Consider the following 24,335-nt stretch of genomic DNA (forward strand, 5'->3'; position numbering starts at 1 on the left):
TGCTACACACAAAAAAGTTTATTTAGTTTTAAAAAAAAAAAAAAGTAATAATATATTCAAATATGGTTACAGCCTACGCATTCCCAAAGGCCTAAACTGACAAGCTGAAGAAAAAGCCCAATCAGTAAACAATTCTAAATTATATATATATATTTTCATCACCCACTACTCCTTTTGCTATTGTTGTTTTACATCTTGAATACTCTGTCCTTAAGTAGTAAACATGAGTCAAGATATGCATTAACATTGATTTCATAATAGACATGAACTAATTGTAATTCAATCCACTGATATATTAGTTGTGATGCAAGGCCTGTTTTATTTCATATTCAAACAACAGTTGGATTATTTCTGAATGAAACTACTGGAAAGAAAACACTGTGACATATATGAGGGGACAGGCACAACATGAAAAGTGAACACAGCACTGTTATACAAAAACAGCTGGGTGAAGTAAAAATGACTTTCTAAGGCTCCCTTAGTAAGTCTTGATAAAAGCAAAGCCACAAACATTAACAGTCAGTCTGCACATTCATAATATGTTTGCTCTTTATAGTTTTCATCATTAATCCATGGTGAAAATTAAATAGCCTCCCTGTTTTTCTTACTTTCTGTAACAGATGATAGCGGTCAATAAACAACAGAGAAACCTGTGTGCAACATTAACTTTCTTCTTGGAAAGACAAAGCACCCTCGTTTTAGCTATTTCATTTCAAGGAATTAAAAAAAAAAAAAAAAATGAGAACGGAGCTTCAGAGTGGGGATTTCAAAAATGGCAGATAAGCATGGAAAATCTTTCCTCTGTGTGAGCAGGTAGATGCATGTGTGTGTGTGCCTGCGTTTTCCTGGCAGCTCATGTGATGACGTTGGGGCCACGGCGTCCCGTCCTCTCGTGGATGTTGGAGATCTTCAGGGCGATGGCGATGAGAGGACCCAGCACCACCTGCAGTGAGGAACAAGCCACAAAAGGTTTTCAGCAAATTCCACAACGACTGTGGACGGTTTGAGTCATGAGAGGTGGGGCGCTTTTGAATACTAAAATTTCATAATGATATGAAATTGAATGTAATGAAATTTCATAAATCGTTGCTGTTTGTAACTTTGTAAACTTGAAGCATCTCTATTAGTGCATATGGGTTCAGGTCACTCAGCTAATCACTATTCAATTCAATTTTATGTATATATATACACCTTTTACAATCAAAATTGTCTCTAGGTGCTTTACAGAAACCCAGAGCCTGAACCCCCGAGCCAGCGGACAGTAGCAAGGAAAAACTCCCTTATCATAATTACCTAATCACTAGTTTGTCCTATGGCGGATGGTTCGTTTGGAAGAAATTTAGCTAAAGTTAGTCTTTTTTCTTTTTGGTTTTGTCTTTGCTGCTTTCTGTTTTTTGCACTTCTTAATACCCACATAACTGTGGGACAGTATCTTATAACCCTGAGGTGGTTAATAAGTACATGCTTGGACTGACACTTAAAGACTCTTTGTTTAGTTGTGCAAGGCAGCACATACATGGTCGACATTGTGTGTGTGTGTGCGTGTGTGTTTTGTGTTTGCCGCCTTAAAACACAATGCAAATAAACTGACAGATAAACAGATTCCAGAGCAGATAACCTAGATTCACCTATGCTGACCAAGCCCAATAAAAACTGTCAACATGGATGTTGGGAGGATTTTACAGAGAAGTCAACCAGTTCTTGTTACTTATTAGAGATGATCCATTCATAAAATTTGCACAACAGGAACACTGGGGTGTACTATAGAAATTATGTATGAGGAAAGGTTGAATTGCTTCATGACAGGCGTGTAGCCTGGGCCACACGGAGCAAAAATATGCTGAAAATTTTAAAATGAAATGACCAAAATCTGATGAACAAATGAAGACCAAGAAGAAATAACAGGATCTTTACACAGCATGTACAGTATATGAATATATTTGTACTGCTCAGTGGCTTGAGATGAATCAGGTGTTTTGAGTTTGTGTTACTTGTCCTGTAGGTTTAATACAAAAACATAGCCTACTTTGCTTCTCAGCTGAGTGGAATTTAAAGCATAGCACACTATTAACCTAAAGCCATAAGTATGTTGTCTGATCATGTCTGTAAGGGGTAGTATGGGGCAGAATCATTAGGAACTGAATTTATGATGTAACATTAATAATAGATCCTAACAGGTCACACAACATGAGGAAGAAAATATAATGACCATGTTAAACACACTTAATAAATGAATCCACTTTGGGGCTCTGACCTTTGAATTTCTGGTATCACTTTTTATTGTTAAATTATTACACTTAATAAATGAGGTAATGACTGTGGTGTCCTGTAGATTTGGAATTCTTGCACCTGAACTTAGTTTCAAATTTTAGCTCATTCCAACTGACAGTGCTCAAATCTAATAAGCTTCGATACTCAACTTATCATTACAATGACTTTGCACGCTGAACACATTATTGTTTGTCTTTTTGTGTCTTTGTTTTGTTTTTGTTTTTGTTTTATTGTTCTTGTAGAAGCAGGAAAGAATGGCAAAAAAAAACAATCTTATAACCATTTAAGTCGTATGGTTAGGTGACCAAAGCTAAATGAGGCTGTGACTGCAGTTTTACAACCCCTGGCTGTGGTTAAAGTACACTTCACCATCCACAACCACACAAGAAAATGGTGTCACTAATCACTCCAAAGTCTACAGGACAATCAGCTTCAATAGTGTCTTATGAAGCTGCATTACGCCTCATTACTGCATGAATATGACAAGGCATTTCACAGTCTGCATTGTCACTCCTGTAGCTGCTAGCGTCGCCCTATTTTCTCATTGTTGTTCAGTCTAATACACATCACAATCTAAATACCTATACCTCGCTCCATATGTTCTGTGGAATATAATATGAAACAAAAATACATAACATCATAAAATATTACTCATGCTATTGTCTGACATAATGCAATAAAAACTGATCTTATCTGTTTTATATTGACTAAACTGGCAGAATATTGCATATCAGATTCATTTTGGATGAGTGAACAACATCTCAGGTCATAAACTGATAAGTGAAGACGCCCTGCTGGACACAGAAAACACAAACAGAAGTGGATGTGCACAAGCACATTTAATCTCTGATCGCTCTCTCTCTCACACACACACACACACACACACATAATCTTGCAGACATACCATCACACTCCCTCAGTACCTGTGTCTCTCTGTTATGTCTCTCAGGATCTCTCTCGAAGCTCTCAGCATAAATGCGGATAGTGGCACCCATGCCTCCACCGCTCCCGCTCATCCGAAACACAAGGCGAGCTGCGTCAGTGAAGATGATCCTTAAACCCTTGAAACAGACAAACCAATGTTTTCATGATCAATTTGACTTTGCTTTGTTTTCATTTACTGATTCTGTTTGACAAATGTCCACTACAAGACAAAAATATGCCTCAAAACTCAGTAAATAACGTCAAAAATAGCTCCTTTGATGCCTTTTGTGGTGCATCATTGTTAAAATGACAGTATAATCATAGTAACAGTATTATTAGGCAATAAAAGTTTATCTACTGCTATAAATTTAAATACATCCACTCATACATCCATTTTCTATACCGCTTATCCGTCTGGATTGAGGGGGGGCTGGGAGTCTATCCCAGCTAACTATGGGCAAGAGGCAGGGTGCACCCTGGACTGGTCGCTGGAGTATCTGGAGAAAACCCACGCAGGCACAGGGAGAACATGCAAACTCCACACAGAAGGGCCCAGACCAGGATTCAAACCTGGAACCTTCTTGCTGGGAGGCGACAGTGCTAACCGCTGCGCCACCATGCCACCCAATTTAAATACAGAACATAATTATTCATTATTTTCCAATCATGTAAATTAGCACTAATAACAATCTAAAACACAAAAATGGTTATGGAGTCAGCAGAGAGAACAATCTGCAGAAACATCAGTTCTTTATTGTGCAGTAACTTCAAACACCCACTAGATGCCACTAGATACTATCATTGTGTTTAAGCTGGGACTGTGTTCAACTAGAATTTACAATGTAGGCTACTACATGACTGTATCCTCTAGGGTGCAGTCCATAAAGTGAAGTGAGGTCATAACTGCTCTGGATGTTCAGTGTCATACCAACGAGCTTGGTGAACTCCAGCCCTAAGCTGATTTCAAGGATGACACTTTAGGTGACCATTTTTGTTCTGAGAAACATTTTACACCAAAAGAGCAAAGAAAAAAAACCCCAGCTGCAACAGCTTCCGCTTTTAACGCTTTGAACTTACCCTCAACCTCTTCAGGAAGAACAGGATATCATTGCATTGGGGTAACCAACTACAACTCTCACTGGCTGACATAAGAGAGATAAGACTCTTTGACTAATGGATATGTGATGACTCTTATCGGTCCTAAATTCCACAGTGCCGCTTCCCTTACTCCATTAGAGAAAAGTCAAGCTCAGGGGGAAAACCACATTTTTACATTTCAAGTGAATGCCATGACTGACTGTGCTGTAATTGTCCAAAGCAATAGTTTCAAAACATTTTTATCAGAGCAAGCAGTATTATAGGAGTAAAAAGTCAAGTGGTAGTCCTTCCCGGCTCATCCCATCGCAGACCAATAGCTTTTTACCACTTCAAACTGTGACTCAGTGTCCTCGTTTATAGACCGTGGTAATAAAAGTAAAGTAACTCTGGTCCACTCGCCTTTCTCCTAATCTGACTTTGGCTCTGGAATATTGGCCCAACATGTCAAGGTATGGGTGAGGAGGGATGGCGATAATAAGAGACGTCCGTCTGCCTGCCTGTCTTTCTTTTTGTGAGTGTGTCAGTTCATCTCTAACAATAGACTAGCAGTTATCAGGAGGCTGACTTATGCCCGTTAAAAACAATGTCAGCTGCAAAGCCCCGGGGGCCTTGAGTAGAGCGCATACCAGCCAGAGTGTCTGCCTATCTCAATCTAGGTATACAAAGGCAAAGGCAGTTAACTGCATTTTTAGTAAGACATCTCGCTAAGAATGATTATGGTGTGAATAAATGTATAATTGCTTTCCACAGAAAAATACAAAACTGTCCAAAAAAAGCCAAACCTCACGAACATGAATGCTGGTTCAGTATTAACTTACTGCTACTGAGAGACGACCAGCCGAGCTAGCTCAGTCTGCAGCAAGCAAGACTTAACTTAGGCGTGTAATTTATTTGATTTGGCTAAGCTACGGGTTTAATGACATATTTTTATTTTATATTGACATACTTTAAGAACAATAACAATACAAAGTAGCACAATACCCAAAGTTACACAAGTACAGAATGTAGTATCTCTTAGGTATTATGCATGCTCTATGACCATGATTTCTATTTTTCTATTCATCATTAATTCCATCCATCAATCAATCCACTGTCAGTGAGTCTTGAGACACGCAGACAATGCAAAATGAATTCAGTAGTCGACTGCAAAAAGCTGCTGTGCCACTTCTGCGTAAATCCCCCATACTCTGTCTTGTGTGTGCCAACTTTTCCCCTTTCAAACACACTTGCAGTGGAGACACCGCAAGTGAGACGACAGCTGATATAATTCTGTCCTGGGAGGAATGTGCACTGTAATAACACACAGTGGGGTGACTGGGATGCTGAGGATTTACCAGGGAGGTTAAATCACATTCTGGGGTGACTCACTAACTAGCTGTGGAGCTGCTGTAACTATGGTAACAAGGTGGAGTGATTCACAGTGGGGAAAGCAAGACCTTTATTGTCATTAAGGTACAAAAGATGAAGCTGCTGGACAAATTGCAGGCACAACCTTGTCAACAAGACAAGCGTGAACATGTGGTGGACATGCAAGCATATGCATGTGTTCACACTAATGTGCAGGGACAACTGAACGGACAGACACTACAAACCAAAATGCATTTTTAGTGTGTATGTGGTATTAGGTGAAGCAGAGGCAAAGAAGTGTCAACGCCAGGGATGAGTTTCCACACATTTCCAGGCAGAACAGAGGGAGTCATCTGGGTAAACTTCACAGATATTGATGGGAAGAAATGAGGGAGGGAGCCAGAGGACAGGAAGGTATTACTGACTGAGGGACTTATCAGTTTGTGCAGGGATGTGTGTACTCTATGTAATGTGTATACATGTTTAAATTTGTGGTTTTAAGATGGAAGATAGACTTTCATGTCCAAACATGGAGCCTCTCTAGTGAGACAACATTGAAGCTTAGTGGGTGGTCCAGCTCGCAAGAGGCCGATGAGTGAGTGAACGTGTCTGAAGAAGAGCCCAGAGAAAGTGTTACTGTAGGTGTGGGTGTGTGTATGTGTGCACTGTTAAAGATACCGTTGGACAGACCTGAGCCCATGAAAAACCGAGGGCCCAACTTGACAGACAGTCTGATAACATGCGCAACACACACTGCATCTTAAGATAGATAATGAAAAATACAACATAACACCTGGTGATTAGTGAAAGCTGTTTTTTCCCCTATGGACACAAGAAGCAACGGCTAACCTGTTCCAAACCTGAAAACAACCTTCAGAAAAAGCAGTATCTAGTGAACTACCCATAACTACCTATATAGGTTATGGTACCTAGACATTTTATGGTAATTTTGATCATTATCTTTTTGAACATCTTTGAGTTTGATGTTCAGTGATCAAATTTTAATTATTTATGTATTTTTAATTTCTTTTAGGTATATTTTTTTAATTATTTTTTAATACTACATATATGGTCTATATTAATTGTTTTACAGTTTCTTTTCTGTGTTGTTTCTTCCCTCTGTCAGCCCAGACTGACCTGGTTTCGAGCCACTGTTCCATCCACGGGGTCAATGTACTCAAAGTTGTCGGTCCTCTCCACGCTGTATATGTGGTCCCCTACGGCAAACTTCTGGCTAGTGAATGCTTTGTCTGTAATTACAGCCTCCAGATCCCTCATCAGGTAAAAGGCTGTACGTGGGTCCAGGCCTTCATAGTCAAACCTAACAAACACGACACACAAACACGTAAATGCTGCCTTATAAACTTACCTGCCATACACCACTCACACATACAAAGGCATGGAAAACAAGACTAACGTGAGAGGCATACATTTTAAAATGTTGCTTTTTGGAAGAAAAAAAAAAAATTCTCTAACACATTTTCAAGTTGGCTGAGTGTCTAAGGCCTCATCAATGACTACAACAGTGGTATTTAAAAGGACCCTAAACTGCAAGCGATGGGGTTTGTCATGCTGATTGGTTGATTTTCCTCAAAATGATGACAGATGTTTATGTTTTAGGGACATTTTTGGGTCCTGGTCCTTGGCCTGTCCTGTATGTCCTCTCCATCTACATGTTCTGGGAAATCTGCGTATAATTAGGAAACCTCTCTGTGGGAACATGAAAAGCTGCAGCAACTGTCAGTGGGAACATTGGCTGCAGTAACTATCTGTCCCTCTCACAGGGGAGAAGTTAAAATAAGAACAAGTGAGAAGCAGCGAGGAGGATTGGAGGAGACATGGATGAAGGTGAAGGCCTGGGAGACATATTTGGCTTTGGTAGAGATACAAGGGATTGAGACTTTTGGGAAAAGGGAATCATGAAGTCAAGCTCAAAGGCTTCTAGATTTAGAAACATTCAAGATATGATGATTCCAACAAGGCATGTGGCTCCATGATTTAAACAAGAACAGACCAATAATCCATGATGAAAGCACAACTCCATATTCGGGGAGATTATTTTTTTTTTTCTTTTTACCTGCAAAAGTAGTGGCGTCCAAACTTGGCCCAGTGTTCTCTGACAGTCTGCTCCACACCCTGTTTCCTAGCAGCCATGATGGACAACCACATCAACACTGACCACAGGCCATCTTTCTCACGAATGTGGTCTGAACCTGGAGGAGAAAGAAAACATGAAAAACACTTCAAAAATTAGTTTCAAAGAATTATAAGAAAATGGTTGGCAACCCGTTAGCTTAGCATAGTTTAGCACAAACAATGGAAAAACAGAGTAGCGATTCTGTCTAAGTCGCTACTCTCAGCCAAGGAAAAGTCCAGCATATGACCTCCTGTGAAACAAGCGAGACATAATGTGATAGCCAGTGGGTGTAAGTAGGTGGATATTTTTTGTCTCACCAAAGAGCTAGCTGTTTCCCCCTGGTTCTAGTCTTTAACCAACCAATCCTACTGCAACTTTAAAAGACAGATATGAAATCACTCTAATCATCAGTGCTCAGCACAATAACAAATAGGAGTGTTTCCCAAAATGTCAAAGATTCTGCAGAGGCCTGGTGGGAAGACCCAGTCGCAGGCTCGGATTCTTAGCATTTTTGTTCGTACAATGATGCATTGATCTACAGGTTGTATCAAACAAATAAAAGAGTTCAGTTTAGGTTAGTATTCAAATCTACTTTATCTAACAGAAGGTCAGGGAGACTGAACATCCTGATGCAACCCTGTCTCCTTCTCCTCACCCTAAAGCACACACATACACACAAATAGTTAAATAGTTTACACTCTTCAGTCTCGTTCACAGGGGAGTTATCAGTCTGTTCTCAAAAACAGCTGCACAGTAAGGTATCTGTTAAGTGGACACTTTGACATTTTAACAAGATTGAATATGACAGTAACGTTTCCGCAGCTGAGAAAATGGACTGATCTGTTAGGTTTCACTTTGCAAATACACATACATTTTTGCATGAAGAAAACATGCTAGTATCATTAAGCCTATTTTATAGCAAACACAAATGCTTTGCTTTTGTTTTGGCACGAAACACTGAAAATGAAACGTATACTTCCGAACTCTGTGTCTGGCTCTAGCAGCTTACAGCTGTTAGGAAACTGACAGTTGCTATTATTTAATCCCCGTCCTGCTGTCTGACTTCCTTCTCACTCTCTGACAGACAGAGGCAGAAGGGTCACCTAGTAGAAAATACAAATCTAATTATTATATACCACCAGAGCACAACCAGACCTTTTCCATCTACACTGCAAAATGTCTCATAATTACAGCTGCTCTTTACAGCTCAACACTGCCACTCCAACTTGTTATTGCCATTTATGTTAAAGTGACGTCAAGACTTACAACATAATGATGGAACGGGGAAGTCCTAAATCAGTGCTGTAAATGTAAATCCCAATGTTTGTCCTTTTGACTGATCTTAGAAATGTACACACAAAAAGCAGAAAATGTCTCCCAACGAAATTTGTATTTCATGTTGCTAGCTTCTATTTTTACAAATGGTGTTAAACTACATGTTGGTGAAACAAATTTTCAATTCTGAAACCGGCATTTTCCATCCCCCCAAGCCAAGAAAATAGACAACAGAATATAGAATAGAATAGAATAGACAAAGCAACAGCAACAACACCTGCACTGCAATGTTTGACAGAACTTACTAAATTAACACTTAGTATAGTTCATGCTGTGCTCGTCTGAGTAAGTGAACTAGAGTTAGTAAAGAGCAGGAGTGGCGTGCAGCTCTGATGATTTACTACTCAGGGCTCTCTCAGGACAGAACTTTTGGCCTTACATGGGTAGACAACGAGTAAGCTCCCATAGTCCTCTGTGCTCTCTACGGCTCTGCTCCTTCCATTTCTCGTCAATACTTCTCCTGTTCAGACTCTCCACACTCCCTCTGCTCTCTTTCCTGCAAACCTCTCTTCTTCTGTCTCCTGTTCACACCCGCTAACATTTTTTCTCTCACTCAGGGCCTATCCTTTCTTAGTCCCTATGTTGTAAAAGTTAGTCATCATGTCCAGTTAAAAGAGGAAGACAAAGAAAGGAGGTAAAGCCGAAAATAAAACAGGTCAGAGCTGTAAAAAGACGAAGAGGAAAAAGCAGAGGAGGACACTGGAAATGGAAAGATAGATGTAGAGGGAGGGCAAACGCAAGTATATGTATATTATCTGTGCATGCGCATGTTTTATATTTTCTGACTGTGTGTGTGTGTGTGTGTGCATTTGCATTCATAGAAAACATTGCCCCAGGAGGCCTGTCTGCATGTTGCAGTGTTTCAGGGAGCCCCCTGTCTCCTTTTATAGCAGAAGAATGGGGATTATTTACACATGCAGTCAGGGTCACAGCCCTCACATCTATTACACATCTCTGACGGCAGCTACAGGCCGTCAGGATGCACTGCTTACAGCTCTGGACCTGGAACAGACTGGTGAATGTGCACAAAAGAAGGAAGAGGAAGAAGGAAAATTGTGAGAAAATTTTTCATCTTTAAATGGAAATGGTGATTTCATCAATTATTTGTGTGAAAAATATTTTTTTTTCCTTTTGTAGTTCAAGCCATCATTCCTATCAGTATAATAACATTGCACATTAATTGCTCAGATCTGGGAAAGTGGCAAAATTGTAAAAAGGCCCTTAAAAGAAAATCAGTCAGTCACATTCAAACTTGTGACTTCCAGCAAAAAAAAAAAAAAAAAATTGAATCTTGTTCCATCTGATAAGTTTTCAAACCCATGGGTCTACTCTTCTAAATGGGCTTTCTGGATCATATCTTATTCTCTCACAGTACTTAACCAACCCCACCAATGCAGCCATATGAATTCTTGTTATAACGTGTCTGCTTGTGTCTCTTGCTCCACTGGATTTGTAGTGATACTACAGTATTTTTAGATCTCTAAAATTACCTTGTTGAGTATAGCGTTATCATCATGAATACTAATGAAGGTCAAACATAAAAAGCAAATTGTAATTAACTGCGATTTCCCTTCAGTGTCGAGGGAAGGTTGACTGGACAGGCTTTGTGTGTGTTTAAGTCTCTGGTGCATATCCACAGTTAGCAGCAGCTGGCCAGTACAGTCTTCTATCGGTGACCATATTCGCAGGCATCTCTACAACAGTTGTTCCTCAGAGGAGGGGATTTCACACCCACCCACATTTTCCAAGCTGGTTGGGGGATTCAAACCTGTGACCTACTCTTTACAGGATAACAGACTGCTCCTGCGTTGAATCTGTATTCATCTATGTTGATGACACTCAGCATTCATAAATCTGTGTTTGGATTGTGAGTGAGCCGACCGTAGCCTGATACCTGTCCCAAAGCTCTCCTCCCCGCATAGGGAACAGCGCCCAGAATCCATCAGGTTCCCAAAGTACCTCCAGCCTGTGGGAGTCTCGTACAGCGCCAGTTTCATGGCTTTGGCCACCCTACAAACACATAAAGAGGAAAAGAGAAACAAAAACAAAGCTAGTACTTTGTGCTCATGAACAGAGAGTCTGCTCTAATATCTAACGCCAGCGTTTCCTAGTTCTGATATGGAGATATGCTTACCAACAGTCCTCTTTCCTTTGAAATAAAGCAAACCAAATGCTGTACGACAAGCATAACCTGCCAAAAGCTCATCCAATAACTTAATAAGGCAAAGGCAGCAAGAACTAAGTGACTTCACCTTTTAGCTGATGTTTCCTTTGAACCTGAGCCATGCACTCTCATGGGGAGAGGAGAAGAGGGAGTAAGTGTGTGTGTCTGTGTGAACTTTTTGGTGGAAATTTACTGAAAAGTAACTGGCTGAATATTATGGAATTACAGTGACATGATTGTAAAGCATACAGTTTTAGGGTTGATACATTTAGAAAAAAATTAAAATAACATGATATTTAATTATGAACAACATTATGCAAAGCCAAAGCAGGTAATTATAAGCAGACTGCTTTAAATTCAGTAAAAGGCAAGGTCATAGCTAGTCTTGAAAATAACAAGGTCATGTCCTCTTTTTTGTTTCTGCAACCAAAGGTTTTAATGGCGATGTGGACGAATTAATTCATTCAACCATTACATACAAAAAAAGTATACAATTTGGATTTAATATAACTTTTTAGAACCAGTAATTTAATAGCTCTATAAACAATATTTTAATGACAATGGATCAGCAACACTCATCTCATTGTTATGTTTTGGGGCTTTTTTTTTAGTATTTTGGTTCTCAGAGTATAGTTTTCAACAGCAGCAGGCAGCTGTACACCACAAAAAGCTCTGATAAACCCACTGTACTGAACAACAGAGAGACAAAGATAACTGACGAAAATGGTGGAAATATTTCATAGCTATGTGGAACCAGATTTGTCCCCCAGGTTTTGGTGGAGACCAAAGAATTTAAAGAAATTAAAAGTGAATATAGGACTAAGATTCATCAGCGTTTTATCAGCTAGTCTGCTGTAGCCAAACAATCAGTGGAAAGAGACAACTTTTTAAAAACAAACTTGAAGCAAATACTAATGGCACAGTGTAATGGCCAGAGAAAAATGACAATCCTTTTTTATACTGGTTCCCCTTAAGCCTCACTTTCATTATGCTATTAGAAAAATGACCAGTTTTCTTCAGAGATAGAAACCAAGGTGAAACAAAAGTGAACAGCACTCCAGTGTTGTGTAGCTGTGTTTCCTCTTACCACTGAGACTTGGGGGTTCATAACCGACCTTGAGTTGGCATTCTTTCTACTAGTCCTTTTATCATAGTTCTGAGACAAGAGTTTCTCGTTGAAATTGGGATTCTTTGGTCTTTCCTTGCTTTGGACTGCCAGTAGCAACTACAGGAGCTGCAAGGTAGAAGACCAATAATACCACTTGGACATGATAGGGAGGGAAAAGTTGAAAAGCTGTTTATTTCCACTTTTAACTGAACTATTTTTGGACATGATAAGAATAATAAAGAAGAGGATTTTGTTTGTTTTTTCTTGTGGCTAAAAGTGGGTGGGGTTTCGCTGGAGAAATCTGTATTCATGACCTCAGTATCCTTGTTTTATCATTGTGAAAGTTATCATCCCAAGCCTGCTTGCAGAGATATAGTTTGTTGTGAAGATGACCACCCAGTGTCCTTTCTGTTCTCCACAGATCACTCCTCAACCACATCCTCCACTCCTCCACAATAACCATCACAAAATGTAAACAAAAGTTCCCAGGAGTCAACCAAACAATCGTTGGACAAAATATTCAGTGCAACAAAACAGTCGTTACTCCCAATCTCAAATGCTTATGCTGTGGGATGCCAGAGGAATTCACAGGGCACTATGTGGATATGGGTGGACTTCAGGGTTTTTAAATGGCAGTACACAATCATCATGCACATAAATAAACCCCACTGTGCAGTTGTTTACATGAGGATGGGATAAATTACCAAATAAGAGTGACCAGCTTTAATCCCCTCTGGGGAAGTGAGAGCTAGAACGGAAAGCCTGGCATTCCTTTAAGAAAACAGAAACTCTTGCCTTTCTGATTAGCTTTTGACATTTTAAATGGCACGTTCACGGCCAACATAAGCACTGTAACTGACCCAACTAGTGCTCAGTTTTCAAACAATGTTGCAAAAATGTAAGGGGAAAAAAAGTGTGAGCATAGTGAGACTCATGTTTTCTCAAGTTTGAAGACTGCACTAGCCAAGTTTTAACTGAATGACATAGACACATGCATAGCACTTCATACAGAGATACAGACTTGGGGAGACAAGCAAACAATCAGCAGACAAGTTCAATATGACCTTTTCTACATTTATTGTCTGACATTCCTCAGACACAGTCAGAAATAAATAAGAATTTTTTTTGGTTTAGATCCTTTGGTATACTCAATGGTAGTCATCAATAGAAACAAATACAAACACATGCATATCTAAACAGATACAGCACATTGTTTCAAGCCAGCCAGGCTCAGTGGATGCTGAATCTCTCTCCACAGGCACTGCCAAAGCAGAAACATTCTGGCAGATGTGGACGACTGGAGACACAGGGAATAAACTTGGAAGGTGTCTATTTAGGGCTGCAATCCCCTGTGAGTAGGTGTGACCTCTCAACTGTAAAGTTTTACAGCGTGTCCATTTTCTCACACTATTATCAGACAGAATTTGTGGTAAGAGTGGAAATACGGTGCCTTTATCATGTTCAATTTGGGTACAAGGCATAAAATTTAAAAACTACAGAAATCAATGGTTATTTTGGTTTGAATCAGGCTTCAAGGATTTATTGATTAAGGATCGATTGCGTATGGAAGCTGGAATGTGCCATCAGAATAATTCTTGTTCAGATTTTTTAAGGAGTTAATAAGAACTAATTTCATTTTTGAGATACTTTATGTGGAGTGGTGAGTATGATTATCTTAAGTTGATACAGTTCCTAAAACATTTTATTTTTTTACAAATTTTAGAGTTTCAAGTACACTATGTGAATGTTTTTACTCACATTATATAGACAAAAGTATTGGGATGGGGCTGAGTTGGGCTGGGAAATTCTATGCTTCCAACTTCGTGGCAACAGTTTGGGGGAAGGCCCTTTTTTATTCCAACATGACTGTGCCCCAGTGCAAAAAGCAAAGTCCATAAGGACATGATTGGATGAGTTTGGCGTGGAAGAACTTGACTGGCATTTTGGTCCCGCATCAGTGTCTGACCTCATAAATAATCCACTGCATGAATGGGCAGAAATTCCCACAGACACACTCCAGAATCTTGTGAAAAGCCTCCTCAGAAGAGTGGAAGCTGTTAAATCTGCAAAGCTGTCTCTGTATTTGGAATGCAATTTCATTTAAGTCTGTGTTATTGTAATGGTCAGGTGCCCCAATGCTTTTGTCCATATAGTGTACATATGAAGGCGATAAGGCTACTATGAGAAAGATATGAAGATGAAATGAGATTTAACAGAGGCAGAAAAGGCCTGTCAGGATGATTTGGACACCTTAACCCCATAAGGTGAGGAGCAGACAAAGATTTCCTTACCAGGCCCAGCTATATCTATCATTAAAGCCTCAGTCTCAGGGCTCAAAGCTCAGAATTACAAACTTAAAACTGAAGCAGACACGTATGACTTCACAGATAGTGAACACACACACAGACATGCATACACTAATCAACCAATATCTCCTTTGTTTTCCCACTGTCTCTATCTTTCTGTATATCTCTCTTGTGCATCAGTAAATATTGGGGAGTAATGTGAAGGATGAGGTCTCTCCACGCCTGCGGAGTGAAATACTGCCAGCTTTCGGCCTTGGCTTGATATTTTACCCAAACATAGCATCCAGTGCCCTCTTTCCTCACCTCCCCCTTTGAAAAGCGCTCAGCCTGTGCTTAAAAGCATTAGGCTGGCATTCAGACAAAAAGCACAGCATGCTGGAACTTTACTTGGGCTTGAAATGTGAGTTCTCCTTGACACTCACTGAACAACACAGGAGTTTAATACACTGAGGATGTTGCCATAGTGGCCAACACTGAAAACATTTGAAATAATCAGAGTTGAGATGATTTCTGTAAATGGTCAAAGCTTTTTATGCTTTGTGGAATAAGTAACAAAATATCTCTCTGACGTCAGTTCAAAACTAGGCTTTTCCAAAGCAGTGTCAAATACATATTTACCATTTTATAATATTATATCTGGGGAAAAGAGTGCTTGTTGTGTCTTGTTAATTCAAGATTGTTGTGTCAATGTTTAACTTGGCTTCTCTCTGCATCTTGCTTCCTATCAAAATATTGGTGTATAATACAATATTTGATCCTTATGACAGTTGTACAGTATATTCGCAACTGAAAGAGTGCAAATACAGTAAGATGTTTTGCCTTTGTGTATGTTATTTTGAATTTGATGCCAGCAACACATTTCAAACAGAGTATCACAAAAGAATGCGATGCAGCTTTTTAGTGCATCTATTGTCATAATAATCTGTAAGATAGCAGATACGACAGAGATGTGTAAAGACTCAGCACGCACACAAGTTGAAATAGATGGCTAACAGTGATGGATAAATGGTTGAGAATAGTAAAAGTACAGCTAAGAACTGAAAAGGGACTTAAATTTAATTTAAATGAGCACATCTGTAACAAGATTGGTGGCGATGATGGAGCGGTATTTGTTAGGGCTGCTGGGATATGTTATCAAAAAAACAGCTGGTCACCACTGCTCTATAACAACACAATGAATCCTTAATGCCAAATCAGGCCAAATTTACCATATTTTTTCTCTTTTGTTTTAACTGCTTGCATCTGTGTTGATTAACTGTGTTTATCATCTGTTGGTTTATTTTTCTATTTCTCACTCCAACACAGCATCATGAAAAACATGACACAAATAAATGAATGCTGAAAAGAGTGTGTGTCTTCTGACCACATTCGTCATCCTAGTAACCAACACAACAGCAATTAAAAAAAAAAATGTTCAGCTACTGCACAACATTAAACTTTTGGCACTTTGTAGTGCCAATCAGTGATTCAGTACAAGAACTTGTACCTCATCCTGCTAACAGGCACACCACTGGCTCAGTCCTCTCTTCTCTCTACATCCTCCCATCCCTGGAACAGTTAAAGGAGAGGCAGATGTTTCCTTTACCAAAACTTCCCTCCCTCCTTCTCTTCCTCTGACCTCTCCCTCCCTCCCTGCATCAGCCCTCGCTTAGAATATGTGCACTGAAACACACTCACACACACACACACACACACACACACTCAAATGCACACAAATTAGCAAAGCAGACAGCCTCGCACCACCTAAGAATGAAAGATTTAACACCTGTAACTGCAGAATCTAAACTCTCTCTAAATTCTCATTCCCTCTGTTGTTTTCTTTTATTCCATCTGGACACACACAACTACATACATGCAGTACACACACCACCGCATTTATCAGGGCTTTTATAATACAGTTTGCTTGACTACGTATAAACACACAGCAGGGAGGGTTGCTCAGTCTAAACACTCGGTGTACAGACACACACACTCAGGAGACTCGCTCTCCTAAAAAGGCCCACACTTGGGCCGACTCCATGGTCCAACACCACACTACTAAGTACTTCAACACCTCCTGGAGTTTGTCAGAGACTTGCAGGCAGTGTCCACAAAGCTGCAGTGCTACGTTAGGAACTAAAGTGGCGGTTATGAAGCTAAGAGTTGAACAAAGTGATCTGTCCTGCAGCAATGTCAGTAGTTATTTGTAAGAGCTCATAGAAGAGGTAGGTGTTCGAATGACCACATACCCTAGATTGTTCTGGTGAAAGTGGGTTCAACAAAGGAAAAAAAAAAAAAAAAGGAAAATCTTATATAATGTAATTTATTTCTGCTCAAAAAGCCTAGAGCATGATATTATCTGTAGTTTAGGTTTTGTCTGTAATAAACTTCACATTGTAAGGCAGATCCACTTCTCAGCAGATTACACAACCAAGTTAGAGTTTCCAGGAAATTAAAGTTATGCTATCATCAGTACAAAAAAGGCAAACACTGAGAAAATAGACAAAAAAAGATGAAGACGATATTTTTAATCTCAACTAATGAAAAAGCCATTTTATCTGCAATGAATGTGTGTGTGTGTGTGTGTGTGTGTGTGTGTGTGTGTGTGTGTGTGTGTGTGTCCGCTGTTGGAGAGGTCTGTGGCTCAGGGTTGTAGTGGATCATGTGACATTTGTGTCTCAGGGTTCAGTCAGTGTGTGTGTGTGTGTGTGTGTGTGTGTGTGTGTGTGTGTGTGTGTGTGTGTGTGTGTTTGATGAGATGAGGCTGACATGGGAGCCAGTGTGAGCAAAAACTTTAATCAGCTCTTTCAGTGTGATCATTATGGTTCAACATCACAAGATGCAGCCTCAGGCAGGGAGCAGTGAAATACTACACAACAGTGTCCAAGTGATGTGTGTGTGTATGACTGAGCATGTGTAGGATGACCAGTAATTCTGTGATGTAACATCCCACTTCATATATCTAAGCATCACTTTTCTTTTGTAACTGTGAAGCCCAGAGAGATCAAAATTGGCAGTGAGGTAACTTCCTTAATGTCTGCCAATGCTAACACATACTAATGCACACACTCTCTCACACACATGCACACACATTGAAGGATTTGCACACAAAGACAGACTTTCAGACAGGCACTTTCACACACATCGACTGATGAATCCTGTTCATATGCAGCCATTCAGTGTTCAGGTAGAGTTCTGTACCAAGTGATTTTTGTTGCCTAACCTTGGACATTCTGTTATGGAAGTCCAGGACCGCCGATATTGAAATAAGAAATATGTAAGTAAGTTAAAATAATATGATAATATGAACATTCTGCCTGATATGCTGAAGAAGACATTGATAAATTCCCACCAAAATCTAATTTGACCATGAAAAAAATTGCATACATTCACACTCACACATACACACACACACACACACACACACACAGACTATGACACATATGATTGCACACACAATCAGACTTCCATAGGTCAAGATAAACACACAATCATAAAGACTTGCAGACAGCTTTCGACATTTTTCAGAGAGGAGAAAAGAGCTGGGAAACAGGGCGGAAACAAGACAAAAGTCAGTAAATTCCAGGTCATAGAAGGGGTTTGTTTAGACACTTACTGGAGCTGCAAGGTGAAAACCTCATACTTCTAGTGCTTGGACACTGAATCTGACTCGACAATATTTTGCTGAAATATAATCTGAACTAACTATAGTTGATCTTTTCTGGGTCCCTCATTGTATTAAATAACACATTTCCATTTAGCAGCATTCTTTTGAAGCTTCAGTGGGGTGCGGTGCTGGGATCCCTCCTTCTGGAACAATGTTAATAGGGGCGACTTTAGCTGGGATCACATCCTCTCACTCAGCACCTTCTGCTCGGCTTCAGTCTTACATAACAGACAATATTTATAGGCAGTGAGTAGATGTGTGTGGAGGGGGTTGTGGGTATGTGATCTCACAGTCTTATTCATAGTGGGTGAGTCTTTATCTGAGAGTGTTGGCCCTCTCCAGAGATTGGGCTGCTGCAGGAGTTTGTAAAGAGAGGTTGATGGGGTGTGACAAGAGAAGGCAAAAGCCCTGTTAGATCTACTGAGTGTATCTGAGTGTAGGAGTGTGGTAGGGTGTGTTGTACCTGTCGAGGGCGGTGCTTGTGGCCATACTCCTGGCAAAGCCTTTGACTCCCATTTGTCTGAAGTAAGGGATGGTGGAGAGGTTGGCGGCCATGATGGCCAATGAGTCTGAAGGGTTCACAAAGAAGCCGTTTTCTCCAAGAATCATGTACCGGTCCTGAATACAGAACAACAAATAGTACATTATGAGTCAGTTCATGAAACTAGTTAATAGCTTTTAGTGTTTAATGTAAAGTGGATGACTAGCAGACTTTTTAGGTGACAATCAAAGGATAACGCTGGTGATCTTCTATATTTTGCATATGATCAAGTGACTGATCTTTCTAACATATCTTAATCCTGTGACCTCAGTTATTGTCCAAAAATTATTTAAAACACATCATTTAGCCATACCGCTGTACTTGATGACATGTTCCTTTATTATGGTGAACATTGACACTGCAGATACAGTACACTGTCCAACTGCTTTAAATAACCACCGGATCAGCAAAGGTGTATTAAGCCACAGCTCAAAATAGTCCCCAACAACTGCACTATTCACTCAAGTTTGAGCCATTTTTGAATTGTTGAGTCTGTTTGTTTTCTGTAAATGACGCTAGGGGCTAAACGCTAGATACAAGGGGTCACAAGATAAATCTAAAAGGCTGCAAGATGATTACAACACACAGCACACAAAATGATTAGGGTACTTCTAACACTGAAATGAAAATCATTCAGGTTGTGCTTCTTTTGGACTGGGAACCAGTGCCATGGATGGAAATGGGAAGCTGAAAAGTCTTTTAAAAACCCAGTGCTGATTTTGTTCTTTTCAAGGGTATAAGACTAGTCTTATACTTTGACAGAAAAAAATACATGCAAAAAACGATGTTGCACAGAATATATTATTTCAGTATATCGTGACTATAAATCTTGTTTAGCTAACAGGCGCACCGCATAGCTACTGGGCTGCAATCAAATTTGGCAAAGTTGGATTTGCAGTTCTGATGTACAAAACAGTATAAGACACAAATCACGAATAGATTACAGTTTGGAAGATACTGATTGTAGTATTACGTAACAGCACTCCCAAAAAAGAAACATTCATGCAGTAAGATTGCAACCTCTGGTGCTAATGACTGTGAAGATACCAATCCTGCAGGGAGAAACAGATTAGATACAACATAATTCTCCGGATGCTGAGCTAATTTACTTAGCAACGGGTGTGTATGTGTGTGTTAGTGTGTGTATACAGCAGAAATGACTGTTGGGTGACACTGTGGAAAAAGTGAGCCGTTTGTTGGATCCTCACATATACAGTATTATTCAGGCCCCACTGCTTTTCTTCTTGCTGTCAATGAGCAAACAAATTGAAATGTTCAGAATCTCCGAACAGGCAAACATTCACTGATTTCAAAAGTTTAACTTTTGAACACGAGACGTCTCCTGCTGCGCTGAAAGGTTCATTCTCAGTGTAACTTCTTCAACACTTCTTCAAATGTCTTACCCCATCTGCATCAAATGCAGCTCCAAAGCCAAAGTCACCTCCTTTCATGGCCTCTACCAGAGAAGTAGCATAAGTCAGGTTGGGCTCTGGAGGTCGACCACCAAAGTCCTCCAGAGGGACACAGTTGACAGCAGAGTTAGCAGGAGCTCCCAGCTCATCACACAGGATCCTACGTACATAGGGGCCCATCACTGTAGCACAAAATGAAGAGAGAGAAGAGAGGAGAAACATACACAGTGAAATCCTCCAAAAACATAAACTGCTCACAGTTCATATGAGGTAGATGATGAAATGTCTCACCTCCATTCATGGCATCTATGTGTATCTTGAGTTGATCTGGTCCTGTGAGAAGACTTTTAATGGCACTGAAGTCGAAGATGTTTCGCAACAGTTGTAGATACACCTCAACTGAGTCTACAATCTCCACTGGGAACACAGCAAAGAGACAATTAGTACCACATAACAGTGTGTTTGTATGTGCTTGTGCATTTAAAAATGTTGTGCAAATCCCTGTGTGCTTCCAACATATAGAATTGTGTGCCTGAATAATAATATTTATAGTATGGCTGCACAGATGTACTTGTCTTCAGATCATGTCACATTTGACTTGACTATTTTGTTTTAATATGCACTTATTAGTAACAGGCACATGAGTGTGTGTGTGTGTGTGAGAGTGTACCTCTGAAAGGTTTGAACTTGTTCTCCAGGTCAAATTCTTGTCTTCCTAGCCTGGACAGGTCAATGCGAAGATCAGGGCAGATGGCATACTCCTCGAGGGTCCGGCTCACCTGGTGGATCCTCTCCATCACCGTGTCCGGAGACGGGCCTGCCACACAAAAAGATAAACGAGATTAATTTATTAGTCATGATACAACACAGGGTTGTACAATATTGTGTTAGACATAGTCCCTTTTTGCTACTCACAACATACAATTATATAAATTAATGACATAAATAAAAACATACATATTTATATGTTCAAACTTACCAAACACTGGCATTCATTTTTACCTTCCGTCTTTAAAATCGGTTTCAAATTCCTTCCTTTGACTTAAAACATTCTCAACAGGGAGAAACAAGGGGAAGAATCAGAACAACCAACATTTTCTTTTCCCTTACCTCCATTTGCCACATTGAACTTGACCCCAAAGTCTCCACCAGGGCCTCCAGGGTTATGACTAGCTGTGAGGATGATCCCGCCTATGGCCTTGATCTTCCTGATGATGCAGGAAACAGCAGGGGTGGACAGGAGGCCGTTGTGACCAATCACGAGACGACCAATCTGCACAGCGCAAATATTATCAAAGAGCAATGTCAGGAGCACATCGTGTTTACTGGTAAGCTAAAATTGACTTACAAGATGAAAGTTCGGGGACCTAGTCTCTTTTGTTTCCTGAATGCTGAGTAAATCTGCCCACTGGTCTTGGTGGACCTGAAAGCAACACTGGCCTACTGCATCTTGTCATTCTACAGGTGAGTAACTGACAGCCCACTTTAAAGATGAAAATGATCTGCCCCAAGAGGGTATCTAAATCACAGAGCTGCACTCTCTATTTATAAATATGCTACTTTTAAAGCAGTAATACCACCAGCATCTCATAATTCCCCTGCATATCAGCTATTCTAAATAAAAGTGTCCTCACTGGAGAGGAATTTATTCTCCTGACGTCAGCGTATCCTCCTAACATCCGGCTTGTTGCATGTGTATATACAGGACAGGCAAAGAAAGTGAGAGAAAACCCTAAAGAATACACTCGTCAAAATACAATTAACCGGCATGATGCTGTGTGTGATCAGAGTGTGTTTTATTTCCCACCGTCTTTAAATTTTATTCAGTAACCAGAGAAAGAAGGATAATCCGTGTAGTGTGTGGGTTACTTCCAAGGATTGCCATTGCCGCAGCTTTTGGTTCAGTGCCATGTGACAGGGTATCCCCAAAGCATAAAGTTTGGCCCAGGAGAAGTGGAACAGAAAGAGGGAGAGAGAGGGGGAACATATACGTAGGCAGGAAAATAGAGCAGGATGGATGGAAGTGCTGATAAGGCTGACAACGAGGGACATTTGGCCATGCCAGCAGAAAAAAAGGACGGAGTGATCTCAAAAACAAATTATATTCCCTTCAGATTTTCCTGTGGAACCTGTCCAAAACCAATCACAAAGATCTCAGAGCAAGCGTTTCAGAGTGAGCTAGCTGCATGGATTTTCCCTTCCTCTTGGCCTCTCTCACTCCGTCTTCCTATTTTCATTTATCTCCTGCTGACACATAAAGAGTTCACTCACTGCAGATGGGTTAATGCTGTTTGCATGTGTTAATACTGCGGAGAAGTGCTTTCATGTCCAGACTGTGAGCTGAGTAATTGCATGAGCTAAACATTATATGTCAGCCTCGACTGTAAAGTTTAAAAAGGTGGACCAACTGCTTAATGCAATGTGTAAATACAGAATCCATTAATAAAGTTCTGTTTTCATATTTTCATTGAACACGCCCCAAAATCCTGTTAGCTATGTTTTTAAGAGGTATTGGAAAAATTTCCAGTGACAGTTTATGTGTCGCCCAGTCACTGTCTTCTTCTGGGCCCTCATCACAGCATGTCTGTAGGTTGTGTCCAATTCACACGAGAAGTGATTTTTCACTTCTCACACTTTAATTGTAATAGTTTTATACAGGCCTAATGTGAAGTTATGCATATATTTTTACAAGAAAAAAAGGGAAATTATAAAAAGTCTGAAAAATAGACATAAATCTGCCTGACAGAAAGCTGTTTTTCTTATTTCTTAGAAAGGCAATAACCCTTAAGACCCCCCCCCCCCCCCCCCACACACACACACACACACACACTCTGTGAACCACTGGGCTCCAGTAGAGACATCACACCTATTCACACCCTGAATCCAAAATTACTTTTAAATGTAAAACTTTCAGAATCGATCTTCGCAACATTAATTTGACGTCAATAAGAAATGGCAGTAATGTTAACCCTGATATGTCACAGAAGTGTGTGGATGAGGTCTTTGGATGTGAAGACTGGCTGCTCGCCCCGCTCTCCTCTTACCCCGTTGGCAGCCGCCATCTGCACTATCACCTCGGTGGCGGTCCGGGTGAAGTAGCGGCCGTCGCTGCCCACCACCATGGTGCAGCCCTGCCTGTCCCGCAGGTCGATGGAGGACAACACGCTCTGGATGTAGTTCTGCAGGTAGTTCTTCTTCCCCTCGAACACCGCCGTCTTCCTCCGCAGCCCATTGGTACCGGGTCGCTGGTCGTCGAAGGGGGCGGTTTGGACCGTCACCACCGGGATGGGGCTCGTCTCCATTCTCCTCGTCGGGACCCAACGGGTGGACACACCGATCCAACAACCTGAAGTTTGTTTTAGAAGTTTGCTTTAGATGATGTCCGTCCAAAAGAGATTTTTTTAAAAAAAAAAGTTAAAGTGGCGAAATAAAACAGATGCCAAAAGATGGACCTTGATAAAGTGTAAAGCCCCAACGCAGGGATGAGCAGAAAGGAAACACCCAGACGAAAATGTTCTCGCCTCGGCACCTTAAGAGAGCTGCATCCCTCAGCAGCTGCTGAGCATTCAGCAAAACTCGCCTCTGCTGCTGGACAACTCCCTCTTTTTTCCTAATAAGCCTGAACAACTGACTACAAGAAAAAAAAAATTAGGGAGGGTCAGAATCTTCAAGGCCCACAATCAGCTGAGCCTCCGACCAAAAATAGACCTTTGACTGATGGCAGAGGAGGAATTGTGTCGGGACCGGGCTGCAACCGGACACTGCCTGTGTCTCTGCTGTGCGCACTGGCCGCTGTGAAGGCTCAAGCAGCGGCTTCATTAGCAGGACTTTATGAGAGGAAAGTGACAGCGAGCTGAGCAGAACTTTACTTATTACTAGTAAAGTTGTTTTTTTTTTTTCTTTTTCATTTGTTTCAGGATCTTATATGTTCCGCATCATCTCGCTCTCCTCTGCCGTTTGTCTGCATCTATTTTTAGTAGTTCTTTCAAGTGCAAAAATGAATGGAATCTGTGCCAGCGTAAATATTAATCCCCACAAAGTCGGGA

The 24,335-nt window shown here is 40.5% G+C and overlaps 1 protein-coding gene across 1 annotated transcript; it reads right to left on the reverse strand.

The window, feature by feature from the left end:
- pgm5 (phosphoglucomutase 5) lies at nucleotides 1–24,299 on the reverse strand. Its single transcript, XM_046387691.1, has 11 exons — nucleotides 23,334–24,299; nucleotides 21,400–21,562; nucleotides 20,960–21,106; nucleotides 20,581–20,706; nucleotides 20,281–20,471; nucleotides 18,800–18,954; nucleotides 11,007–11,122; nucleotides 7,718–7,853; nucleotides 6,778–6,961; nucleotides 3,195–3,332; nucleotides 1–943 (listed from the first exon to the last, which is right to left on the reverse strand). Exons 1-11 carry the CDS (start codon nucleotides 23,589–23,591, stop codon nucleotides 854–856), a joined length of 1,704 nt encoding a protein of 567 aa, XP_046243647.1. The 5' UTR covers nucleotides 23,592–24,299; the 3' UTR covers nucleotides 1–853.
- Nucleotides 24,300–24,335: the final 36 nt, after the last annotated feature.

Source organism: Scatophagus argus, chromosome 4 (assembly GCF_020382885.2).
Source record: "Scatophagus argus isolate fScaArg1 chromosome 4, fScaArg1.pri, whole genome shotgun sequence".
In the NCBI taxonomy this organism is placed as follows: domain Eukaryota; kingdom Metazoa; phylum Chordata; class Actinopteri; family Scatophagidae; genus Scatophagus; species Scatophagus argus.

What these genes read in the sequence shown, in the direction of transcription:
- pgm5 (XM_046387691.1), bottom strand. Translation starts at nt 23,591, where the DNA reads ATGGAGACGAGCCCCATCCCGGTGGTGACGGTCCAAACCGCCCCCTTC. An exon ending in CAAGTTCAAACCTTTCAGAG is followed by an intron (nt 20,707 to 20,959) that starts GTACACTCTCAC and finishes CTGTGTTCCCAG; the next exon opens with TGGAGATTGTAGACTCAGTT. An exon ending in GACATAACAGAGAGACACAG is followed by an intron (nt 944 to 3,194) that starts GTACTGAGGGAG and finishes TCCTCACTGCAG; the next exon opens with GTGGTGCTGGGTCCTCTCAT.